This window comes from Rhododendron vialii, chromosome 3a (assembly GCF_030253575.1).
Source record: "Rhododendron vialii isolate Sample 1 chromosome 3a, ASM3025357v1".
Classification (NCBI taxonomy): Eukaryota; Viridiplantae; Streptophyta; class Magnoliopsida; order Ericales; family Ericaceae; genus Rhododendron; species Rhododendron vialii.
Window position 1 is genome coordinate 23592166 of NC_080559.1, and position 27490 is coordinate 23619655.

Genomic DNA, 27490 nt, shown 5'->3' on the forward strand with positions numbered 1-27490 from the left:
ACTTAGTCATAATTTCACAACTATGGTAATCTGCTTCTACTAAAATCTATAATCTAGAATTTGAAGCTAAAATCTAAAATCTATATCCACAGTTATCGCAAACATGCTCTAATACTTATGTCCGCTCAAACAACCGGGCCCATAGCTCATTCCGAACTAAACAAAATACAAAGATTGTAACTACGTACGCGAGCTAGTTCAGTTGATCAGAATTCACTTATTGATGTCCCTTCACTGGGAGGTCGAGGGCAATATTCCCACTTCCACAATCTCAACTTTAAAAACAAAAGAGAAAAGAGTCATAGGTAATTATTGTCACCGATCTAATCATCATTCACTAGTGGAGAAATTGGGATTAAGAGTGGACTGTAATTTCATAAGTTGAAACAAAAGATTAGTACCAAAATGGAGATATGCCCACTTGCGAGGTGGTCCATAAAGAAGATGACACAATGAAGTCAAATCCCATTACTCTTTACAAGAAAAGCTTTATACTTCACTAATAAGGGTCCAAACAGGTTTAATTTTCAAGTTGCAAAGTGAAAGGATTGTCAAAACCTGAAAAGGGGTTTGGTCAAGTGGGCATGAAAAATCAAATAAATGTTTGTCTTTCATGAAGTCGCATGTACGAATTCTACGGAGCCAAATATTTCAAATATTGAGACAACTGGAAGGTTTGCCTGGACATCAACTTCAGGTCCCTGAAATCAGTTAAAGGTCATGGCTCGACATCTTATTATTAAAAAGAAAGTGAAAGGATTGTTGAATATATTCCCCCAGTATTACTGATAGTGGAAATATCACCCAGGAGATTATTATTGCTGTTGGTCCCCTAACAGGCCGACTTTACTTTTGAAAAATATTTTGTGCTTTATTAGCCTACTTTTTCTTGATTTCCCTTTTCTTTTTTTTTTTCCCTTTCTTTTTGAAGAGAATTCCATCAAGAATTGACAATGCCATCAAGAATGGCACCCTTAGTGTGGGCTTAAGAATGTGCTTAAGATTAATCAAGCTGTCTTAATTCACGGTCAAATCAACAAGCTAGGCCACTCTTTTTAATTTTCTTTCAATTAGCCTTCTTCGAAAAGCAGTTTTCAGGTGATTAATTGCTTGCATTTGTAGGAATTTTGTCGCGACTTTAATTGTGTACGGAAAAATATGTACTTTGTGTATATCGAAAATATCTTAGGTACATGCATGCACTGCTCGCATATTGTCGTATATATTTGCAACGACGGAGTTATACTATGTGGCACATGGATCGAGTTTATTATTATTTTTTTTCAAATATAGGTATAGAGAATAGATTATGTAATTTTGTTTTATGCATCCTACCACCACTAAATATTTATTATTTTCCATTAATTAATTCAGTGTCAAATATTGGGTGCTCTATGAATGCATGATTGTTTGCAGTGTACATTGAGAAAAACAATTTCCGTATCGGTATAGGTTATCACGCATGCATTATTTGCAAATAGTACTTGAAAGAGCAAATTTCAAGCTTTTGGGTCTTCTGGGGCATTTTTTTTTCTTTTTTTTCTTTCACTCATTCGATAGATGTCTAATCTACTCGTAAGGGGATGAAGACTGCTAAGCGGCAAACAGGAGGGACAAGTTCAAAGGGCATCAACCACCACACCAAAGCACTCGCGCTCCTGACGAGAATTGAACCTTCACCTTTCATGTGAAAGAGGTAAGAAAGTGTCATTGAGCTACAAGTTCGTTCGCGGGTCTTTTGGGGGCTTTGGCTGTGATAATTGGGGATCTGCAGGAGCATAAATGGAAGTGGAAAATGTTTGCCAAAAGAAAAAGCTGTTCATTCTATTTCAAGCAAATAACCCATAAAGCCAATTTTAATAAGGAGAGAAGATATCTAAGATTCTGAAACCTAAACCCAAAGAGATCTTCCAGTTTTATTTATAGATTCTCCCATTTGTTCTCTGGTGGGGGGTCCATGTATGCATAGATGTCTCTTTGGTCTTTGAGAAGGCAGAACCGTACCATTATGCGAAAACGACTCAAGATTATACACGAATTGTATTAATCTCCTATGTACATGTGTGAGTGTGTGTATATATATATATATATATATATATATATATATAGACACACGCCATTATGCGAAAGCGACTCAAGAGTATACACAAATTGTATTAATCCTATGTACACACGCCATTATGCGAAAACGACTCAAGATTATACACAAATTGTATTAATCCTATGTACACGCGTGAATATCTGTGTGTGTATATATATATATATATATATATATATATATATAGATAGATAATAACGGAGCTCAATTTTTGAATCTTATATGCGTAGTTATAAATCTAGACCATTTATTTTTAAATCTTATGGTTATCAAGTGTTAAGAGTTTCCATAAATCTAGATCATCCATGTTTGGCTACCAACGTCTAGGATCAATTTCTCAAACACTTACTTATCTAAAAGGAATGATTTTGGACTGATTCTATTTGCTATGGAAGTAGAAATTTAATTGATATATATGTACACACACAGAGTCAGTCTCAAATGAGGTGGTCCGCATTTTAACTAAAATACAGACTTTCTCATTTCTCCCATTTTCCGATCGAAATTCGATGATCCGAGTCGCTCAATGTGTTTAGAATATGATTTTAAGGGACAAAAAAAAAAATAACCGGGAAGATCTTCATCCAAGCAGTTTTTGTTTGAACTATTCGATAAAAAACAAACAAAAACTGCTCAAATGAAGCCCTTTCCGGTCATTTTTTTGCTGATTTCTCGCGGGTACCTTAAAAATCATGTTCTGAACATATTGAGCGGCTCGGATCATCAAAATTCAATCGGAAAAGGAAGGTCTGCATTTTATTAAAATAAGATGGTCCTTACGGGAGACGGACTGATATATATATATATATATATATATATATATATATATATATGTGGTAGTAGACACAATTCATGTTGATTTAATTTGTTATGGAAGTAGAACTCATATATGGTAGAACTTTAATAAAACATTCGAGCCGTGCCTTCAGACATGGATAAACACTAATATACGTATATTGCTGATCAAAAACAAAAACATATACTCCTATATATATCACAAACATTATGAATTCAAGAAAAGAAATTGGTTTTGGCACTCCACTTTTTGTCTTTTTCCTACTTGAAATTACAACAGTACCCTTCTGCGTGTGAGAAGTTGGATTAACACTAACAAAATAAAGGGTAATTTGGTAATTCCATATAAGATAAAGACAAAATGTGAAGTGCCAATAACTAAATGTGAAGTGCCAAAATCACTTTTCATAATATCAAAACATTATAAATCGACGTACCATAGATTTTGAAGTAGTTAAAAACTTCCAAACACTTTTTTCTTTCATCTTTAAATAAATTTTCGTGCTCGAAACTGAAGATTGGGGGGGGGGGGGGTGCTGCCCCAAGGGGCAGCAGCGTGCTGCTGTCCCGGGTTTCTCGGCCCACTCCGGTCTCGCTCCGATAATCTAAAACGTTCACTTTGTAGAGCTCGTCGAGTTGAATAACTATGCAAAAAATCAGCTTAATTGGATATCATTAAATGCCTGATCGGAATCTTTTTATCTTAAAAAGAATGGATCCGAAATACTGGATCAAATCCACTATAACCCATGGACCGAGAGTTAAATGGGCTCCGATCGGGCATTTAATGATATTCAATTAAGCTGATTTTTTGCATAGTTATTTTACTCGACGAGCTCTACAAAGTGAACGTTTCAAATCATCGGAGCGATATCGGAGTGGGCCGGAAAATCCGGGACAGCAGCACGCTTCTGCCCCAAGGGGGCAGCAGCCCCCCGCCTCCAAGATTTTGTTTCTTTACTGGCAAAAGATACTATACAGATTAAACTCGATAAGGGTACCTCTCTTGAAATCTTCAACCAAAGGTTAAGTGTAGACAGTCTAATCCCAACGATATTTGAGACAGTAGTAGAGTCACTTGATAATTAATTAAGGGTCTAAGGAAGTCTTTGGTCGGTTCGTCTTGTTCTTCGACTCGCACATGCATGTTATCAGTTCATATATGGATATATTAAGCCAGTCCATATGGGACAAAATCGGTTCACTTAAGGCCGGTCTAGCAGACGGTATGATCGGTTTCTCAGATTATCGATCTGTTTGGAAAAAAAATAAACAAATTGATCCGCTCGTGCTTGTGACGGTATTTCCTGATCTCCTGCTTGTATCAACCGCCAGAGGTGATCTCCAAAAGGGTATGAAAGATCCTTTCGTGAAGGGATCCGATCACTTGTTTGGAATTTGGAGAAAAAATGAAAGAAAAGTAGATGAAAAGGTTGCAAAAGAAAAGAGGAACAGAGAGAGGTGGTAGTAGAGCAGGAAACAAAAGAACACATCAAATCAAACACCTTTCCACTCTCACTTTCTCTCTCCCCCCCTCTCTCTCTAGTCTGTAGTCTGTTGTGAATAATGTGGACTGTGGAGGGGTATGTCAACCTTTGGATTGGGCCGAGAGGAGAGGCCCACCATGACATTGGGTGCTTGCTTTCATATTCCAAAGTCATGTGATGTTGATGATGAATGGTATGTGTATGGTGGTGGGTGTGAGAGTTTATAATTCCCAGTCATATTCAAGCGACCTCTCTCTCTCTCTCTCTCTGAATTATTGACTCTAAATAACTGGGCTGAGTTGTTTCGACTCGGGTCTTTTGTTTATTGGTAGTATTTTCAGAACATGTAGGGAAGCTAAATAAATTAGGGAGAGTGATTTTCGTACTCCTCAAATTGACAGTCGCATCTCTTAATATTTTCACACTCCCCTAAATTAGTTTACCAAACAAAAAAAATTAACTAAATCAACCTTCGGGCTCCAGAAGAACACGTAAAGTACTATTCGTATTTCTTGATAGCAAATATGAATATACCGCACTAAAGTGTTACGCATGGGGATGAGACGAAATGAACTGCAGCCCCGTTGGTTAAAAATTTCTCTGTGTTATGATGCGTTCAAAAACATTCTTGCGTCAGTCGATCAAGTCCTAACCCACAAGGGGATGCCCCTTTGATTTCAAATTAGTTGTGGTGGATTGTGCGAACCCTAATACCATTCATATTCTTGGATGAAAAAGTGGAGGGATCGGAGATTGTGTGATACTTTCTACATGCAAAATCCTGCTTTCTTTTCTCACACCATTCCCTGTTTCACCATATTTTTTATTTTTTAAATATTTATTTTTCGCTTTACGAAACAAATCATGTCCCGTTCCGGGACTCATGCGTGTAGTGAGTTAACTCGAGCAGTTTCTTTTAGCACTAACCTAAGCTAACAGTTTGTCACCGTTGATGATCAAAAAATACTACTCCCATACATTACTAGCTCAATTCACAAGCAAACAGACAATGACGTCTAGTGTCGTTGTTGGTCCACTGGAAGGAAGTAAGTGGACACGGCATCCCCTCCCCTCTCCCTCTCTCTCTCTCTCTACCTTTCTCTCTCCAAGAAAAAGCATCATGAGTGAAAACGAAAACCCCCCAATAGAAAGAGAGAGATCCCTAGGCACAGAATCTATGCTCACCACCTGTTTGTTCAATGGCCCCCACCCATCACCATCTCCCACCACCATCAACAGCAGCACCACCGCCACCAACAAGCAACACCAATGCCTCTCTCTCTCTCTCTCTCTCTCTCTCTCTCTCTCTCTCTCTCCAATTCTCTTAATAATCAAAAGGCATTTGATGGATAGATACACATAGGAGTATATTATACCCACATATAAATATACCTCCCCCTTCTCCATTTTTTTATTCCTTCTCTTGTTTCTTCTAATTAAACAAAACAAAAAAAAAAAAACCCAATCCATACATATTACTATACTATCACCTCTTTTATGTACTCCGGCGATGCCGACGCCGGTTAGCACAGCGAGGCAATGCCTCACTCAAGACGCCGCCCAAGCCCTAGACGAGGCGGTGGCCGTCGCCCGCCGCCGCGGCCACGCCCAGACGACGTCGCTCCACGCCGTCTCCGCCCTCCTCTGTCTCTCCTCCTCCTCGTCTTCGCCGCTGCGTGACGCGTGCACCAGGGCCCGGAACGGCGCGTACCCGGCCCGAATCCAGTTCAAAGCCCTCGAGCTGTGTTTGGGAGTGTCCCTGGACCGCCTCCCCTCGTCGCCGCACCGGTCCGACGAGCCGCCCGTGTCGAACTCGCTCATGGCCGCGATTAAGAGGTCTCAGGCGAACCAGAGGCGGCAACCGGAGAGCTTTCACTTGTACCAGCAGCAGCAGCAACAGTCGTCGTCCGTTTCGATGGTGAAGGTATTGTTTTTTTTCTGATAAGTAGGGTATTCGGCCAGTTTGCGCACACCTGAACTAATCGTGGGGCTAATTTTACCACTCATTTACGGAGAGTTCAATTAAAGTCAAAGTAATTGCTTCATATAGACTAACTCCAAAAGAGAGAGTTGATAACATGATATTTCAAACGATTTTAGGAGTGAGAAAACCACTATCTCCTCGGCTTTATCCTCTAAGTCCAATTCCTAAACCTTGGGATTGTGAAGGTATTGATTGTGAGACGAACTAAGTCAATGATTCTGGTTAAAGAGTAGTTGGTCATAATATTAAACCTTTGTACTAGTACAATGCTGTTTTATATTACATATATATATATAAAAACACTCTCGTTTTAGGACTAACGTACGTGGACCTCGATAAGTAACTCTGACTCTCTGAGCTAACTGGGAGAGTAATCGGGATAGCAATCACACAATCCACTTGTGGGGCTTCGTTCCCACTCACAATCTCACACTTAATTTTTTTTTTATTTGGTAATTTTATTTATTTTCATGGCTCTGGGTAACAATGCTACGGGAGGGGTAGATCTAAATTGACATTAGATGCTGTGGTACGCAACGATATAAGTATAGTAGGTTTATGTGAACAAATGACTCTTGACAGAGCTCAATGGAGAAAAATGATTCATATAGCCGATCCCAAGTGATTGGAACTTTCGGTTCGGTTCGGTTCGGTTTGGTTTGGTTTGGTTCTGGATTCTCACTAATTTTCGTAGTTTGAAATATTTCTGAAAGACAATTAACTAGGTCATAACTAGTTACTAATTCTTAACGTTAGCTTAATGTTACTTTGACAAGTTGTTAATGCGGTCAATGGTTGCTTAGCAGTACTGTTCTTGCTCTGCAATCTTGATTACTAAGTGAGTGATATGATAATCTGGTTGTGTTTTTTTTGGTTGGTTAACAGGTAGAGCTTCAGAATCTGGTTCTCTCCATACTTGATGACCCAATCGTGAGCCGGGTTTTCAGTGAGTCGGGTTTTCGGAGTTGCGATATCAAGTTAGCCATTCTTCGACCCGTTCAGCATCAGCTTCTTAGGTATTCACGGTACAGAGGCCCCCCTGTGTTTCTCTGCAATTTGAATGGCGATTCGGATCCGGTTCCTAGGAATTTCAGCTTTCCATTCCTGGGTTTTTCTGGGTTTTCCGGGTTATCCAATGGTGATGAGAATGGTAAACGAATTGGCGAGGTTCTTGTGAGGAACAAGGGGAGAAATCCGCTCCTCGTCGGTGTTTGCGCCAACGATGCTCTTCGCAGTTTCTGTGAGGTTGTGGAGAAAAAGAAAGGAGGGTGCGTTTTGCCAGTGGAAATATGTGGGTTGAATGTGATTCGCATCGATATTGATGTGTCGAGATTTGTCAATGGGAATTGTGATGAGGGGTCGGTCAAGCTGAGGTTAGGGGAGATCTTTCGAATGGTGGAACACTGTAGTGAACCTGTGGTAATCAGTTATGGTGATCTCAAGGAGTTGATTGGTGCTGATGATGATGATGGTGCCTCAGGTTCTGCTGCGGCGAGTTTTGTAGTGGGAGAATTGACGAGGTTAGTATATCAATATTCCGAAAGGAAGGTGTGGTTGATTGGATTTGCAGCAACTTATGAGACATATTTGAAGTTCTTGAATAGATATCCATCTGTTGAGAAGGATTGGGATTTGCAACTCCTACCCATCACTTCTCCTAGGCCAGCCATGGGAGGAGATTCATACCCCAGATCCAGGTAATTCAATACGCATTTTTGTGTGCAGTGTTCGTATTGTGTTACATATTTAGAACAGTTCAGGTCTTTAAACAGATAGATCATAGACTTAATCTAAATTTAATATAAGTATTATATTGGGACCTTGGGGTTGTGTACTTTATCATTTGTTATTAGTTTTTGTGTACTTTATCATTTTTACAGTTGTGACTTTAGTATGGTATTTAATATTGAACAAGTCAAGCGATCTAAGGTTTCTTTTAACTGTACTTGTTGTGGTACCAAATACTAAATCAAAAGGTCAAATAAATAACGCTTGGTTGAAAGGTTGGTGGTGCATTGTATTGAAAAAATACAACATGCTTAAGCATCAGTTGATCAGTGGTTGCTTAAAGAACTTATGCTTAATTAAATAGTTGTTTGACTACAGCATTTTCATTTAATTGAGTATGTCGACCTTCAGTATCTCAGGTGAGGTCAGTGTAATGTACACTGGAGTATTTTACTAAACGGAGATAGTCTATGAAAGAGAAGATCGACTAAATAGTTTCCATTGTGCTAGTCTGCTAGATGTATTTAGTTGCATAGCATGTTTCAAATAGACCTACATTAACAAAAAGGTTTAGGTACTTGTGGGCATAGTCATTGACTCAGTGCACTACACGTTTTTGTACTTGTGAGCATACATTCATGCTTGGAGATTTCTAAAATATTCAAAAAGTGTGTTTAATCCTTGTCAATAGGGCTCAATAGACTGTTAGTTTTTATGTGCTAGTGTGTGATCTATTACGTCCTTAATGGCCATGTTTCAAACATCATCTTGAATTTCTATAGCTGGTTCAGATGAATAGAAATACTTTCTTTGATTTGAACTCTATAAAAGACATGATAAATTAACATGAAAATAGTAATTACAAAATTTTGTTGACTGCATGCTAGCATATTTGAGAGTTTGATCCATGTTCAAATTCGCATGTCTCTACACTTGGATGCCACTACCTGTAGAGAGCTATGGCTTTATCTGCTTCCCACCAACCCTTTTAACTTCGGCTATTATGACTTCTAGATACTGCTCATATTGGTGTGACTCATTCAGATGCGAAACCTTCCTCACTTGTTTTATCACTGTTCATGGCACAGATGGAGTGGTCATATTTGATCTACCGCACTCGATTATGATATGAATTCTTCAGATTCATCACATCATCTTGTCATAAGAGCCATGAAATTTTCTGAAAATAGTAATTACAAAATTTTGTTGACTGCATGCTAGCATATTTGAGAGTTTGATCCATGTTCAAATTCGCATGTCTCTACACTTGGATGCCACTACCTGTAGAGAGCTATGGCTTTATCTGCTTCCCACCAACCCTTTTAACTTCGGCTATTATGACTTCTAGATACTGCTCATATTGGTGTGACTCATTCAGATGCGAAACCTTCCTCACTTGTTTTATCACTGTTCATGGCACAGATGGAGTGGTCATATTTGATCTACCGCACTCGATTATGATATGAATTCTTCAGATTCATCACATCATCTTGTCATAAGAGCCATGAAATTTTCTGAAAACTATCCTAATTCTGCTGTGTAAAAGCAGCAGTTCAAGTAAATGAATGTTAAGTATTGGTTTTCAATTTAAAAAAAAGTAGCAATATCTCCTTATACGGGTTTCCCTATTGTTCAACTTGTACTCTCTCTCTCTCTCTCTCTCTCTTTTACGTGTGTTTATTTTACTGTTTTATTTGATAAAACTGTCTTTTGTGTCTTGTGAACATTTTACCCTCTGCATTTTCGTTTATCTTCTAAGTTCCAACTATCATCGGTGCACTGGATCTCACAGTACCATTATACTTGCAGCTTGATGGAGTCCTTTGTTCCATTTGGTGGGTTCTTTTCTACGCCTGCTGATTTGAAGAGCCCATTGGGGGTCTCATACCAATGTCCACCCCGCTGTCATCTCTGTAATGAGAAGTGTGAACAAGACGTATCTGCCATTATGAAAGGTGGATTTGCTTCTTCAGTTGCAGAACAGTACCAATCTAGCTTACCTTCTTGGTTGCAGATGACTGAGGTCAGCACAAACAGGGCTTTGGACATTGGAGGTTTGTTTTTCTATACTCATATCTTGGTTATAGTTTGTAATAACCCTTGGGGTATGTGCTCCATTTTGTTGATTGTTATGATGCCTTCGCAGCTTTTTAAACACATAGCATAGGACCCATTGAGTTGCACGGAAAGGAACAGAACGTATGAGAATCTCTAGCTTTTCGAACTTTTGAGTCATTTGGTTAGCAGAAAAAACCTCCGAGACACATACCTTTAACTTTCTCATTAGGATTGGTTTTCCCTCAAAATTTGTCCTGTAAAAGATAAAAGGTTTTACAAGAATTGTATTTTTAAACTAGTTCCCTACACAATTGCACTACTATATTGTAGTTTTCTGACAAAATAATTTACCAAATATACCTTGATAAAAAATAAATAAATTAAGAACTCATACGGAAAAATATATTTGTGTTCATTTACTTTACTTGCCTACACTTATTTTGAGAATAGTTTTCTCATGATTGGGTTCCATCCGCCAAACAGAACATCATTAGCCAAAAAAGTTTACGGTATTCATATGAAACCCTGTTTTAATCTCTTCAGTGCAGGCCAAAGGTGATGGTTTGGCATTGAGTGCTAAAGTTGAAGGACTGCAAAGGAAATGGAACAATATCTGCAAACGTCTTCATCATGCTGAAAAACTGACAAAGGGAAACATTTACCAAGTGGGTTCTCAGGTTAAAACCGTTGTGGGCTTTCGAGTCAATGATGAAAAGAAGGAAAATGCCGATACCCAGAGCAGCAATGAGACAAATGGATCTTCGAATGCAAGTGGAAGCAAAAAGGTTGCTTCATGCATGTCAATGGATACACAAAATTTTCCTAGATCGCAATCAGCCATTACACTACCTGGAGTAGTTTCACAGGCTCTGGATTTGAATTCCCTTGCCCAAACGAGGGAAAAGTCATTAGAAACCAGAGATCTTGAGCTAGGTGGGGTTCAGTCTCCTCCTATGAGTTTGTCCTGTTCTGATGGTCACCCGTCTCCACCTTCTACTACGTCCGTGACTACAGATTTAGGTTTGGGAATAAATGCTCAATCTTCATTGTGCACTTGTCCTGCTTTTGAAGGCCCGTTTGATCCGTGGGATTTCAAGATGCTCTATCGGCAACTGATTGCAAGAATCAGGTGGCAAGAGGATGCTGTTAGTGCTATAAGCCAATCAATAGCTCGCTGCAAGGCAAGGAATGAACCTAAACGCTTTGGAGCAAGTGTAAGGGGAGATATATGGTTCACTTTTCTTGGACCTGATTGCTTCAGTAAGAAGAGGATTGCTGTTTCCCTTGCTGATATATTCTTTGGAAGCAAAGGAACCCTTATTTGTGTGGATCTAAGTTCCCATGATGGAGTGAGTGGTTATGATGTGAAGTTCAGAGGGAAAACTGCTGTTGATTACATTGCCGGGGAATTGAGCAAGAAACCAATGTCTGTTGTGTTCCTTGAAAATATTGATGAGGCTGATCTGACGGTTCAGAATAGCTTATCACAGGCTGTGAGGACTGGGAAATTTTCTGACTCACACGGAAGAGAAGTAGGTATCAGTAACAGTAACACAGTCTTTGTGACAACTTCAAGATTCACAAAGGGTGCTGAAATTCTCTATTACAAAAAGGAAAGTGGCAACTATTCTGAGGAAAGTATATTGAGAGCGAAGGGATGGCCAATTCAGATGGTAATTGATCGTGTGACTACGAATAACACAAGGAGAGGCATCTCAAACCCAATCATTGTGAACAAAAGGAAGTCATTTGGTACTTCTGAAATGGCCAAACGGCCTCACAAGGCCTCAAATATGCATCTGGACTTGAATCTCCCAGCTGAGGAGATAGATGTACTAAACACCGACTGTGGGAACTCTGAAAGTGACTCCATCTCCGTAAACAACAGCAAGGCTTGGTTGGAGGGTTTTGTCGAATTAGTGGATGAAACAGTGGTTTTCAAGCCGTTTGATTTCGACAAGCTTGCTGAGAAAATGTCACAGGAGATTAGCAAGTGCTTCCATAAAATTGTTGGTTTGGATTGTTTGTTGGAGATTGATTCCAAAGTTATGGAGCAGGTAATTGCAGTAGCATGTCTATATGAAGACAAAGAAGCGGAGGATTGGGTCGAGCGGGTTCTAAGTAGGGGATTTGTTGAAGCTCAGAAAAGGTACAACCTCACAAGTGGTTATGTGGTGAAACTTGTTGCCTGTGAAGGCCTTTCTTCAGATGGGGAAGCGCTGGGAGTTTGCCTTCCCTCTAAAATTCTTGTGAACTGAGGTATTAAGATGGCCTTTTTGTCCTGTAAAGTAGATGTATAATCTAGTGTTTTAGAATCTAGAAACCCTGGTTTAGCCTATGAATCCCACATTCTATTGTGTGTAGTATTGTATAGATTACGACTAGAGCATGCGTGATTGTCCTTCACTAGATATGAGAAGAACTTGTCTTGTTTGTAGCTATAATACACAAATATAAGTTGCTCCTCGTTTAGCTTTGGTAATGAAATTTCATTTGGTGTTTGGTTTGGTCTATGTGTTACTACTATTCAATACCGAATTTATACTTGATTGATCCGGATCCCACACAATCCATCTCATTTAATGATGCAAATAGCATAATTGTCTTTTCAAACAACAGCATAAGTAATCGATGCTCATTTAATGATGCAAATAGCATAATTGTCTTTTCAAACGACAACACAAGTAATCGATGCGGGTTCCACACACCCCTCTCATTTAATGATGCAAAGGGTATGGTCGTCCTTGTAGTTTAATTCAGGAGGAACTTTTTCATCACACTGTTGGAGAAAATCACAATCACAAATGCCTCTTTTATCTAGGCAAAATAAATCCCTCCCTGTGAATGAGTAGTGTGTATCCTACGAAACCATTGGGATTATGACCGAAAAATTAGTTCCAAGTTCATCATTATTCAAGGGAACATTTCATATTTGGGCAATAATAACTTAACAGATCGAGGTAGATTTGCAGAGTAAGTTTGTAACAGAAATCTTAATTACTACCGATTAATGAATGAGTCATGTCTAGTTAGAAATCTAGTAGAATAAAGGGAAAAAAAACAGATATGGTCCCTGTAGTTAAGTATTTGTGTCAACTTGGTCCATGTAGTTGTAATTAGCTCGATTTACACTCTGTACTTTCTATTTTGTTCCAATTTGGTCCAATTGCTAACCGCCGTTAGTCATTTTAATAGCAAAATCAAATAGCCTCCTTTTTTGGGTTAAAACAGTAATTCTCTCATTCTCCTGTTACCCTAATTTGTTTCCCTCTGGATTTGGACTTCTCATTTTGAAGCAGACGATTTTGGAGGTAGAAGAACATCCAACACTTTGGCTAACTTCAAGAGATAGAAGAACCAGATATGGCTTGCTGCAGGTTTGACGGAAACATGCCAGAATATAGTGAGTTTTTTGACTAATAGACAATGGAAAAATGTTATGCTCAAATACTTTGTTTTTCAATGGAAACATGGCAGAATATGGTGAGTTTTTGGACTAATAAACAATGGAAAAATGTTCTGATCAAAAACTTTGTTTTGCTTTTATGGCACAAAATTTCAGTGGTTCTATTTTATTATGTCCACGTCTTTAGTAACTATCAATATTACATGCATAGAATATGTATATAATGGTCAATATCATGTCTTGACTTTTGGGTCAATATCATTTTGTGACTTTTGGATCTATATCATGTTGTGACTTTTGGACATGGTTCTATTTGCATTTTCAGTACTATGCAGAAAAATAAAACATCTCAGTATTTGTCCACAAGTTGAACAAGTAGACAATACCAGTGGTTATGTTGCCTCATGGTTGATCATGAAAATGCTGAACTGGTGGGCAATTTTTTTCAAAAAATTATAACCAAATTTCTTCTCAGGTGCCTCCTTATCAATGGAGAATGGAAGAATGAGCTGTGTTTTAGTTCAGAAGTATATTATGGCAAGAGGGAAATGAAAGAATTACTGTTTTAACACCAAAAAAGGAGGCTGTGTGATTTTTCTGTTTAAAAGACTAATGGCAGACTAACTCAAGTTAGTAATTGGACCAAGTTGGAACAAAATGGAAAGTATAGAGTGTAAATCGAGCCAATTACAATTATAGAGACCAAGTTGACACAAACACTTAACCACAAGAACCATTTGAGTTTTTTCCCCTAGAATAAACATCTCATAGTGTTGGGATGGAGATATTAAACCTAAAAGGCAAGGGGAATATAGGATGTGACATTTTTAACATAAAAGTGGAGTATAGTTTACTTTTGGCTCAATAAATTAAAGTGACTTTTTTTTTTGTTTTTATTCAATTTTTTTTTGCGTCAAATTTTTGTGACTTATTGATTCTTCTCAAAGAGAGTAATCAATTATGATCGAAACTCACAATTTTTTGAATAAATACAAAAATAAGAAATCTTTATTCAAAAAATTGTGAGTTTCGATCATAATTTTTACTTTTTCTATTACTCTCATTGAGACGAATCAATAAGTCACAAAATTTTGATGCAAAATTGACAAATGCGATTTTTTTTTTTGAATAAAAACAAAAAAAAAGTCATTTTAACTTATTGAGCCAATTTCTTTCATAGATAAAAAAATTCGGTATACTTTAATTCTCATTCTCATTTCTTTCATAAATAAGCACGTGATAGTTGAAGTAGTTTAAAAAAAAAACATAATGATTGATGTAGTTTAAATGTATTAGGCTAGAATTAGTTTAATGTATAAATGTAATGTACTGAAAAATAAAAACCTTATGATATAATAAATATACGTTTCAATAAAAAATATATTTCTATTAAACCGCTCTCACCTCCGGATCAAAATCCTGACTCTGTCACTAATTATTGCGGTTGGTTTTTTTTGATTTATGAAGGACAACCTCGATGATGAATACAGTGGTGGTGAGAATTGGTGGGGCCAGGTGTGACTTAGAAGGGGGTGTCAATATATCGTTTGGGATTTATTTATTTCTGGGTATTACGGGCTTTTGTAGTTTATCATTTTACATGTGGGTCTATCAAATTGATTACTACTTATTTCTACTGTAATAATATAAAAAGTCCATTATTCCATACGACTAGAATAAAAAAAAATTGTTATCTTTACAATGTCTCATGTCAATTGAATTCCTATCTAATGTAGCGTTAAATGACAATGTGAATTTGAGTATGAAGAATTGACAAAATTTTAACCAGCTCAATATCAATTAAGCTCGAACATTCAAATAGAAGCTCACATATCCTAATGCTCGTAAGAAGTATAGAATTAAAAAATATATCAAATTTCACTTTTAAAGAAAACTTTTCAATTTTTTTTTACTCTACCTATCTATTTTTTTATCCCTACCAAATACTAGAGGAAATAGAACGATCCCAAAAGAGATATAATGAAATTCATCGAGTAGTTTTTATCCCTTTTATTTGACTGAGATGGAGTTAATAAACAATTAATTCAAAAAAAAAAAAGTGTTAAATATACGGGGTCTTCTTTGATATTTATTCGAAGCGTCTAGTGATCTTCAACCAATTAGTATACCTTAGTATGGAATTTTTCAAGGAATAATAAATGGCTAACATGAGGAGAAGAAGAGGAAAATAAATAATCGAAAAGGAAATAAAGGAAAAAGGAAAAGAAAAAGAAAAAACAGAATCCCTTCACTCTCTCTCTCTCTCTATCTCTCTCTCTCTAAACCGTTATGTTTCACAACTGAACACAACTGTCGATCTCTCTTCGAAACCCTAATCTCTCTCTTCCAAATCAATTCTTTCCCCCAAAAGTTCAGTAGCCATGGACACGCCTTCGGTTTCTTGGGGCCCCCGTACTGTCGAAGAAATCTTCAAAGACTACAGCGGCCGTCGCGCCGGCGTCCTTCGCGCTCTAACTCACGGTACTTCAATTACATACAAAATTAGATATATACACAATAACACAAACCCTAATTTCAACCTGTATTTTTCGTAATCCTCTTATATTCTCTCTCAGATGTCGATGAATTCTACTCACTCTGCGATCCAGGTTAATCACAAAATCCCCCTCTTTGTATCTGTCTATTTATAGTATTACCTTTTTGTATGTTGAAGTTCTTTTTTGATTTGATTTGGACTGTGTTGTTATGGTATTTTATTTGTAATTTGTATCTGTAGCTAAGGAGAATTTGTGCTTGTTTGGATACCCTAATGGAACATGGGAAGTGGCATTGCCAGCGGAGGAGGTTCCGCCAGAGCTTCCTGAGCCGTCGTTGGGGATTAATTTCGCGAGGGACGGGATGGACAAGAAACACTGGATGTCACTGGTGGCTGCGCACACCGATTCTTGGTTGCTTTATGTTGCTTTCTATTACGGAGCTCGCGTTGATCGTAATGGGAGGTATCTATATATACATTCTTGCCTCCTCTTTGTTTGTTGGTTATATTGCTACTATTGTGAGTTTAAAATTGTTAATGCACTTCTTTACATTGTTGGAGCCTTGCTTCATAATGTTTTCCAATTCAAGGGTTATTGCTCTCATTTCGTCCAAATTTCATTTAGAGCCCGGTAAGACAGATGTTTACATGAAACAAACAAAATTTATGCCCAATTAGCAAGAATATAAGAGGTTTAACCTATAGGTAGCATTTGAAACAAGAGTAGAAGATGGACTGGAGGTGGAAGAGATGTATTTTGGTAGAAACTCATATATTGAAATCACTCTTATTGAGTAGTTATAACCACAAACTTGTAATTAATGATGCCTTTAATGGGTTATTTGCAGTTCCGAAACAGCCTTTAATGGATTGGGAAGCATCATGACTTCTCAACCTTTACTTGGAGTTCTGTAATAAACTATTTTGTTTCGATTCGTTAACTTTTTGCATAGAGTTCTGTCATCTATTCATGATGTCTGCAATTCTGAAGTCGAGCAGTTTTGTGCATGAGATATAAGCAATAAAAGCATAAGTCTCTCAAAAACTGATGCCTTAGCCAAGAAATGATTGGTATAGGCTACTGAAGTTCAATTAGTTTTGGACCTTTGGTCATCATCCAAATTAATTTTGATCATCACTGCATGCATGAACAAGGACAGAATTCCAAGAGCTTGATTTCAGGATGCATGACATTTGGAGAATGCAGCTGGTGTCTTAGAGAGCCAATTGTTCTGATAGGTCATAGGAAATTTGCCTTTGGCTATGAAACAGTGGTTACTAGTCCTGCAATCATTTGTGTGAACAAGTTTTTAGTTTGTCCTTCGGTTTGAGTACAGGTTGAGGCCCCCAAATCGTTTTCTCGATTCCCCCATGTTAACCCTATTATGGTGGTAGTAGGAAATAAAGACGCTTTAGTTTGAGTGTCCTTTATGGGAATTCTGGGTCACCGTTATGAGATTTAGGATTGAGTTTCCTTCTTTATGTATCCTTGCATTGTTGTATTGTCTTTGGACTTAAACTATTTAAGTACAACTTGGAAGTTGAATCTTGATTTGCTCACGCTATTAGATTGTACATATTCCTCCATGCAATACTTTGTTTTTAGGGTTTTTGGGCTCTATAATTTGTTTAACTTGAAGTTTGATGCCTATATTCTCCACGATTATATGATTTCTGCCAAAAAATAATTTCCCTGTTTCTGCTGATATACTGTGGTAGTGTGCTCTCTTCTTGGTTTCTTGATTTCGGGCCATATGGGAAAGCTACGCACTAGACGTTATGCTTCGTTGTTTACTCTTGCCCAACAATGCCATGCATTTTACTTGTTGAATCAAGCTTCTTAAGTGAGCATTAATGGAAGCATGTGTGATTTGGACAGGAAGCATCTATTTAGCCTTATAAATGATCTGCCTACGATATTTGAAGCCGTGGCGGAGTGGAAGCCTATAAAGCACCAGGCCAGTATGCATAGCGGAAGCAAATCTAGAACCGGAACTACGGTAAAGCAGTTCAATTCCCTTGGACATTTTCTGCTTTTACTCTTCCGGGTTTGTAAAATGATGACCCAACTTTGCACTGTAGAGACCAAGTAACGGGCAGTCAAAAAGCAACATGAAACCATATAGTCACGGTGATGAGGAAGACGAAGATGAGCACGGCGAGACCCTTTGCGGGACCTGTGGGGGAAATGACAGTGTGAGTCAGTTCTGGATAGGCTGTGACGGTTGTGAGCGGTGGTTCCATGGCAAGTGTGTAAAAATAACACCAGCCATGGCAGAAAATATCAAACAGTACAAATGCCTCCCTTGCAGCACTAAAAGCAGCCGTTAGGGGCTGATGAAGATTTGCAGCTGCTTAAACCTAGTTGTTCTGTTAATATTAGTATTTCAGCCTTTTCCTTTGATTTTTCTCCGTTCCTTTCTCTTCTAACGGTAGTTTAGTTGTTAACGAAAGAAAAAATAGCATTTCGAATTCAAAAGTTGAATTTATCACCTTCACAAGGCACATCTCTATGCTATTTTTTTTTTTTTTTGGTATGAGGTGGATGGTTTATGATAAGTTTGAATTTGACAAAATGTTGGTCTGAATTTGACACAATTTACACCAGAAAGTAAGCTCATGGAAACTCTTCTGGGTTCGGCTGCTTAAGCAATTGGGCACAATCCTAGAACCAGAGAGGTGTTGAATGGAACTGGAGAGGCCGTAATCCATCTCGAACTGGGGTGCAAGGGATACATAGGCGTTGGAGGAATCAAGCTAAATGCAGACAGAGTCTGTTGCTAAAGAATATACGTAGATCTAACTGGGGGAATATTACAACTGTCCCGAGAGGTTATTGGGTGCTCTTGAGGCATCGCCCAATTGTGTTTTAACACCATTTTGATTTATGCTGCTTAAGTAACCCCTAGTATTTCTGTGTTGGCATTTAGCAGCAGCTAGAACGTGTCAAGTTTTAATTGGAGTGGAGCTACGTTATATATTTTCCAATTGTCTTACAACCAGGAAAAGTTAGCTCGATAATCAGGTTTTTGTCTTTTGACAGATTTCGTATTGCAATAACACCAACGTTGTCGCCATGATTGATGTTGCTCCTTTCTGCTTTTTGAACCAAAAAAGATCTCTCCTTCCCATCAGTCAGTTGTGATGAATCCTGAAATCAACTCTATTATAGGAACTGATAAGAAATAAAGCTTGTGCCAACTGAATTCGTCTGATTCGTGGCCAATCTTCGCCGGTTTTCTCTGCCGTTGTCGGTGGTTGGAAAGTTTCATCTACCCAATTCTTCTGTCAACAACAGTGCTACTACTTATTATTGGACCATGGTTATCTGCGGAAGATAAATGAAACCATGTTTGGACGATTGAAACCCATGACAATCGAAGTTGTTCTTCGCAGTGCAGAATACCCCGTCTTTAAGATTGTTCGCTGTGGTCCAATGCATGAACTGGTGCCATCGATTATCCAAAGCGCCTTCAAGTTGAAGGTGTTATGCACCTTTTTACATGTCCATCTAATTCTAATTTACATACGGAGTGTATCAGGAACATGATCCTCTCTAGTTACTGGAAGGTCCTGCTTATCCCATTTTGAGCCCCAACATAAAAAATTGAATCATTCAGAAGGTTCTTTTAATTTGCGAATAACTTATAATTATTTGTCAAAGTACTTTCGACCATGTTCGTTTTGGAACTCTAGACCCAACTTTTTCTCTCTGTGCACGGCTCCAAGAAACTCTCTCCAATTATTACTCTCATTCTCTATCTTTCTGTCCACTCATTACCCCAAAAAAAACTTTCTCAAGTCTCAAACCGAACATGGTCATATTTGAAAAACATGCGCTGGAGTTTTAATTTTTTGTGTTTTATGCGCATTATTCACCGCCCTATGATCAACTGTAACTGAGAATGCAAAATAAAATCTTGCTTCTCTCTTATAGTCATTTTGTGAGTGTCGAGCCATCATGGAGTTAGCAGGCTGCACCTTGAAGCATGTTTTACGTGAAGGAAACAACGTTGCAGATAATTGGCTAAGTTGGGAGTTCAATAGGAGGACCGAATGGTGTCTTTCGTTATCCCCTCTAGAGATAAAAAGCTCTTCTGGTTGCGGACCTAGCTAGAATTTCTTGGGAGGGTATCTAGTTGTTCTTTTTCTTTCATTTCAATAATAACAAAACCAAAATACCCATTTATATATAATATCTATACAAATGTACACAACAGTGTTAACTTTGATTAGTAAAAGACCATTATACTCTCAATGCAATAGATCTAATTGCATTGACCTCCCTTGCTTTATAGTATTAATAACATATTGCTATACTAATAACATGTCACAAGTACATAAGTGTTAATATATGCAACCCACGAGAGGTCAAATCCAATTTGAATGACTTGTATTGAGGGTATAATAGTCATGTACTCGGAAAAGTTAACACCGTTAAGCAAAATATTAAAGTTAAGGGATGCATCTGCATATTAATTTTAATTTGTGAAGTTATAAGCGAGGTGATAGAATTTTCAGAATCAGTGTGGCCTGGGCAGGTCAGTGTATTTGCCAGAAAATTTAGGATATCAGCGTAATTTACCCAAAACAGGAGTATAAACGTGGTACTCATGTTAAAGCGCAGGTGCTCATTGGTTTCTACTAGAGTAGTACTCCTATGAGATTCTGACACACCTTTACACGAAGAGTTCCAATTGTCTCCACACATTTCCTATCTCTTTAGATGACTTGTCTTTAACTGGAACATTTAGGACCGCTACGTTTAAGTTAATTTGAATGCCTCTTAGTGTTAGCCCAAAAAAAAAAATAAATGGAGTACCTAATTTGTGAAAGCTACCCCACCAAACAGGTTCGTTAAATAGGCGAGATAGAGCTTAGATTCCAGGGATTAGGCATATTTATGATTATTTATGGCGAGCATATGTTTTGGTGAGTTATCGCCTAACAATGGAGAATTATTGGGTGGTTATGGTGCCCAATGCTTTTTTATTAGCAATATACGTCCTTGTGGGATCCACAACTTAGAGCTTGTTCGCTTTGGTATTCGGGATTTTAAATTCTCTTTTAGCGCATGATTTTCAATAAATTTTATCGCAATCATTACTTTTTTTTCTCTCTCTCTCTATTTCCATTCATTATCCAAAATCCAAATAGCAAAACGAACAAGCTAAATGTCTAGACTCTTCTAGAATGCGGAATATCAGAAATTGTTAGCGCACCGTCACGTGGAATCTTAAGAGCACTTTAATAATTACGCATAACAACCTACCCCAATTACAAAATATTGGAAGTTTTTCTTTTCCAATTCCTTGTTATTCCATCAAAGTTGCGTTTCGATTATCAAATTGTGAAAGTATTCATCTAGAAAAGAAAAATTATTGATTGTGTCACATGTATAAAAATCAAATATCGGTAAATCTAAAAAATCCCATGATATCACAAATTGTCGTATGCGAAACTTAATTTGATTATATAATTTGAAGGAGCCGGCTATAGCCAAGCAAATTCTTTTGTTCGATTTTTTTAAAATTTCTTTCCCAATGAATGATTAATATTAGATCGTAATAAATCATCTTTGCATCATACATGAAATCACACGAGAAATATTGCCATGAAAGGATCCAAATTCTAGTTTCAATGAAGGTCCACCGTTCATCACGAGACATTATCCATTGCTCAAGAGCACACTCACATTTTCCACCCAATAATGTGCATTTTCGGTAACAAATCTTACTAATTATACTTTATTGTTTTTTGGAATTTCCAGTTTATGATTGGAGTTTGATGTTTCGGTGTTTTTTCTTTGTTCTCTGAAAGCAAAATAATATTTGTTACCGGAATATACAATTCCCTATCACAGAACTATATTATAGAACCAATGCTATATACTCCCACCATCCCATATTATTTATTTATTGTCAATTGAGAGAAAATATCATTTTTATATTAGATATGAAGTACAAAATACAAACTCAGGATACTACATCAATTGTAAGAGTCCACGAGACATCCAAGCCTAACAACTCAACCAATACAAGAAATAAGCCCATTAGAGCATCCACAATGTAATAATCAAAATCAAAAGATTGTTAAAGTTAAAAATGTGTGCTTAAAAAGTGCTTACATTGTAATAATCAAAGTTAGTAACTTTCTAACCAATAATCAAATTTGGGTATTTGAATAATCAAAAGTAACAATGTAGGACTTCACATTGCTAACTTTAGCAACCCTCTAAATGAATAATCAAAAGCTGACGTGGCAAGTTTTGATTATTCATTTTTGATTATTACATTGCAGATGCTCTTATAGGGTAGAAAGTAGAAACAAAGAAAAAAAGGAAAAACCCTGTAAGGAAGAACACTCATACGTGTCTGATTAAAAAAAAACACACACTCATACGCAGATGAGAAGACTCAAACTCCTAACCTTCTATTAAAATGCTAGAGTCCTAACCAGTTAAACTAGCCACAGTTGGTTATACCATATTATGTACAAAACTAAAAAGCATAGCGAAATTACATTTGTCATTCCACTTTTTCAAAAAGTATCTTTTTGAAGAAGAAGGTAAATTTCAAGGTAAAAAATCATGTGTTTACGCAAATAATTTTCTTATCAATATGAATCTTGTTTGATAGATCTTATTGAGATATTTTAAATGGTGTAAAAAAAATTGAAAAATTATTTTTTATTTTCATTATATTTGAGTTTGAAATTACCTTCTTTTTGAAAAAAAAGATTTTTAGAGAAAGCGGAACAGGGCCGGGACTCTTTCATTTTTCTAAATTTGTAGCTTTGAATCTCTATTGTGGGATTCTCAGTTGCAGGGGTACATTGAAAACAGACACGATGGATAGATTTTTTAAAAATTAAAAAGAATAAAAACTAGCCAATGCACACAGTATCTCATATCAACAGCAGATAACATGGTTGTTACATCACCGACATCAACTTTATTTCGTGTAATTTGTAACGTAGACACGATGATAAATAGTTTGTTGGTGAGATGTTTATTTCACTGTTGTTTATTTGTCAAAAAAAAGTAGTACACAATATCTCATTCAAACAGTAGATTGATATGGTTACATTATCGACATCAATATTATGACGTGTAATTTGTAACGTACACCCGATGATAAACAGTTTGTTGGTGAGAAGTTTACTTCGCTGTTGTTTGTTTGTCACAAAAGACTAATATATACGCAATTACAAATGACTTAAGAATAAACCAGAAGCTATTTGTGCGTATTTTAACAAAAGTTTACTTGCACACGCATTGCGTGTGTCAGAGTATAATTTTTTTTAATTGTGGTCGGCTTGCTTTCATTTGGTACTTAGAAATTTGCTATATGGACCAGACTGTAACCTAGGCAACATGACAAACAAATAAAATCAAACATGCGCACTGGTCCTAGCTCCCTACCCAGCTGTCGTTGAAAGAGAGAGACTATGATGTACGTTAGTTTGCGGTTAAAATTTTAGAGGAGATAAATGGTACTATAAAATTTTAGAGGGGATAAATGGTATATAATAAGAAGGGGGATAAAGAGAGAAATATGATTCAACGATTACGTATCTGTTTGCCAAATATTCTGAGAGTAGATTATGGGTTTTTGGCTTCTAAAAATCACCAGCTTTTTTGAAGCTGTTTTTAGGATCAAAAGTTAATTTTTGAGAACGTACGATTTTGATGCTTTTACAGATTCTCATAAGATGTGATTGGCATAAAGAGAAAAATATTTCTTATCATTCTAATCATCCATTGGTCAAAGGAAAAATATACTAATTCAATGCAAAAACTTATTTTATAGCTTTTAAAGCAAACACTATTCTTCAACTTCTATAATGTTTAATCCACAATCTAAAACTGCAGCAAACACTCTTTGTAGATTCCCTAAAATCTAGGATTCAAAATATGTGCTGAATGGACAATCTACAATCTAAATTCTAAGCGAAAGCTATCGCAAATATCCCCTATATTAGAAGGATGGATAAAAGTTTTCGTACTCCTTCCGTCTCAAAAAGTTAGTTCCTTTTGAGTAATCTAACTTTTTAAAGAAACACAATCATTACTCTTCCAGATAAATGTATTTCCAATTAAAAGAGTCCGGTTGAAAATGTAATAATTATGTTTTAAACTCTAATTCATTTTTCCTCCGTTTTTGTGTTTGAATTCGATTATTTGAGTATGAGAAGGGCAAAAAAAAGGAATTGGCTCAATTTTGTCTCCTTGACTAGTTAAAATAAAAAAGGTTGCCTTCCTCTATTCTCTATTCTCTCTCTCTTCCTCACAAAACCCTAGCCACCAACAATATCTTTCTCCTCTCTTCCAGTCCCTTTGGGTTTCACACCCTTGTACGGCGGTGGAGGGTAAGGCCTCTATACTTTTCTCTTTCTTTTATTTATCTTTCATCTCTTCTGATTAACGACTTGTTGGTTGATCTGTTAGAGTTTAATTTGTCTCTCATTTTTTCGAGAGTTTAGTTTCGTCTTTGGATGAATATTTGTCTACAAATCGGCCGATTTTTTCAAAGACGGTGTTGTTTCATAATAATATTCGTGCAAACAGTGCTTATAACCAACATAATGTTTTTGGTGGGTCAACTCGCAGAGGCTGCCAGATCTGTAGTTTTTTGGAAATTCAATGGTATATTCATACTTGGTTGAAGTCCATCGTTTGGGTGTTTGCTGTCTTTCATCCTTAGCTAGCACTTTATCTCTTTTGAGACTGCTGATTGAATATGTAGTAGATCGCGAGTACCGCTTTTTGCCTTAGGCTCAACGTCTGAGTCAGAGTGGAAGACATCAACTGCTTTGTATTTTTCTCATTTACAATAGTTAGATGTAGTTTGATTTTGGCCAAGATTTTTGTAATGAACTCCGTTATATAAGTGCCGCTGGACTATTACTAATATAATTTTCTCAATTTTTGACAAAAAAGACTAGTCAAAATATGAAGAAAAAAAAGGGACATTCCAAAAAGAAAAGATGAACCATTTTTTCCGCGAGTCTAATTAATCGAGCTGAATATTGTCAGTCTCAAATTTTGCTCATTTAATAGATATAAACCTAAAATTGAGGCTCAATTCGGTTTGTTTATTAGACGAATCAAACTCAAACGAGCTTTTACCGAGTCGAGTCTCGAACAGTCAGCTAATGACTCGATCCATCTACAACACTAACAAAGACTTTTTTCTTTGGATTATGACCAATCAATATCTGACATGTCATCAAATGCTCATAATTGATTACCACTAAACAATTTTCCCCATGAACCAACTGGGGCTACTCAGAAAGCCAAGATCCGTACATCTCACTAGGAGGTCATGAGTTTGAATCTGTCCACTTGCTTGTCAGTTTGTGGATGTTCTTTTCTTAGAGAGACGTTTCCTTTATTTCTTTCTTTCTTTATTTCTTCTCTATGATAGACTTATTTTTTTGTATTAGTTGAGTTGTTATGCTCAATTATCTCGTGAACTCTCACAATTAACGTAACATCCCAAATTTATATTTTGTAATTCATACATGATATAAATGATCTTTCCTATCGATTATAAAAATAAAAAATAACAATTTTCCCCCTGATACATTGCATATGGTCTCAGAATTAGTAAAAGTCCAATTGTAATAGTCAAGCATTTTAATAAACTAGGTGGAGTCAATTATTTGGTGGTGTCTATTTCTTATACCCACTTATTACTAATTTTCCATTATATTTTGTTTTGTGATATCACAAAAGGGTTTTCCTTCGGCATCCATTGGCACAATCTAGTAGATCGTACATTCTTATTTAAACAACCGATGATATTAGTCAACTTTTAAATTTTCTTTTCACACATGTTATAGAGATGAAAAACAGCTACAAGATGAATGAAGTCCTTAACTTAACAAGTTAAAGGATCCCTCAATGAAAACTTATATATAGGTAGGTTGGTAGGTCATTGTATATGTCATGGCAATGTACATCAACTAAATTATAATATTTGTTTTCAAGGTAAACTTCACTTATAACTCATATGGTTTGGGCTTTGTGCGGATACACCCCCTCATATTCTTTTTTTTTTAATTAGCAACTTTTTTTTCTATAAATCTTTGAAAAGGATTACAAAGTTTTAACGGATGAAGGTCACACCAGTAAACGCCACCCGAGAACCAGACCCAAAGGAAGGTAAAGAGCCAACTAATACACCCCCTCATGTTCACTTTGTTGAATTGAAATACGTACCTTTTGTGTTTTGTGAAAAATTTCATCTGAACCCACTTCTGTCTATGTTAACGGAGGTGTATCTCACACGGCTATTGTGAAAGCATAAATGGTTACAACAATTTTTTTATGACAAAAATATCTCTTGCAATCCCAAAATGACGTAATTGCCACGTTTTGAAATTAGTGGATATATATATTTTTTCAACGGAAGAAGCAAATTCATTAATCAAGCCATACAACATCTATAGATGAACTCCGAATACAGAACAGAACATACGGCAAGTACATATTTTCACCCAAATACAGAGAAACAGAGACACAATACAAAAAAAGACTAAGAGACGAAACTAATGTCTAGCGCCTATGCAAGAGCCAAACGCTCATTTCTTCACACCATCAACATGGCTGGCTAACATGGAGCTAGTACCCAGATACCACCGTCTCGGGATGGTAGAGCTCCAAATCTAAGATAACATTAAATCTGTGGAAATCAGTCATCTGATCTTGGAAAATCAGATCGGAACAAAACCATCCAAGAAGACCCATCGAGACAAAAATCGGACCCAACATCCAGACAGAAACCGGCTTGAACATCCGGACATAAACTAAACAAGAGTCCGGACAAAATAAAAAACCAAAACCTTAACCTGCCGAAACACTCAAAACAGCCGCCACAACACCGCCGCCACAACCACCGCACCAACCACAAGAATCACGACAGCCCCTACTGCTGCCATGCCTAGTCCCAACACACCATATCCACTCACAGCATCGCCACCAACAACCCAGCAAAATCGCACCATCTACCACCTGAAACGGCCAAAGCGCCACTAGGCAAGAGACCGGCTACCTCCAAAAAGGAAGAACGATAGTTCACAACGAGATCCAGAAGGCCGGCGAAATGAGATACACCCAGCAGAGTATCCGGCGGGATCTTACCGAAGGGGGGCTTGGAAACAAGGAAAGAAGAGGGAAGGGGAAGAGGGAGGGGGGAACAATAGCCCACGGAGGAGAGGAGCGCCGGTAAGGGAAAGAGACCCGTATTTTTGAAAAATTGTTTATAATTGAAAAGAAATGAGGGAAAATGTGAAATTTGTTGGATTTATTTGATTTGAGGCTTAAATGGTAAGGATTGAAAGTGGAGGGAGTACAAGTGTGATAGTGTGTGTCCTAGTATATATATATATATATATGTGTGTGTGTGTGTGTGTGTGTGAAGGGGTGTAGGGG

General features: G+C 37.1%; 2 protein-coding genes across 2 annotated transcripts; both read left to right on the top strand.

The window, feature by feature from the left end:
* The first annotated feature begins 5368 nt into the window (after positions 1–5368).
* Positions 5369–12657, top strand: LOC131320557 (protein DWARF 53-LIKE-like). The gene is made up of 4 exons (XM_058351282.1): positions 5369–6304; positions 7250–8061; positions 9902–10146; positions 10694–12657. The coding sequence occupies exons 1-4, from the start codon at positions 5891–5893 to the stop codon at positions 12406–12408; spliced, it is 3186 nt and encodes a 1061-aa protein (XP_058207265.1). The 5' UTR covers positions 5369–5890; the 3' UTR covers positions 12409–12657.
* Positions 12658–15799: 3142 nt separating this feature from the next.
* Positions 15800–18587, top strand: LOC131320558 (PHD finger protein ALFIN-LIKE 1-like). Its single transcript, XM_058351283.1, has 5 exons — positions 15800–16037; positions 16133–16165; positions 16294–16516; positions 17933–18053; positions 18136–18587. Exons 1-5 carry the CDS (start codon positions 15938–15940, stop codon positions 18382–18384), a joined length of 726 nt encoding a protein of 241 aa, XP_058207266.1. The 5' UTR covers positions 15800–15937; the 3' UTR covers positions 18385–18587.
* The last annotated feature ends 8903 nt before the right edge of the window (positions 18588–27490 follow it).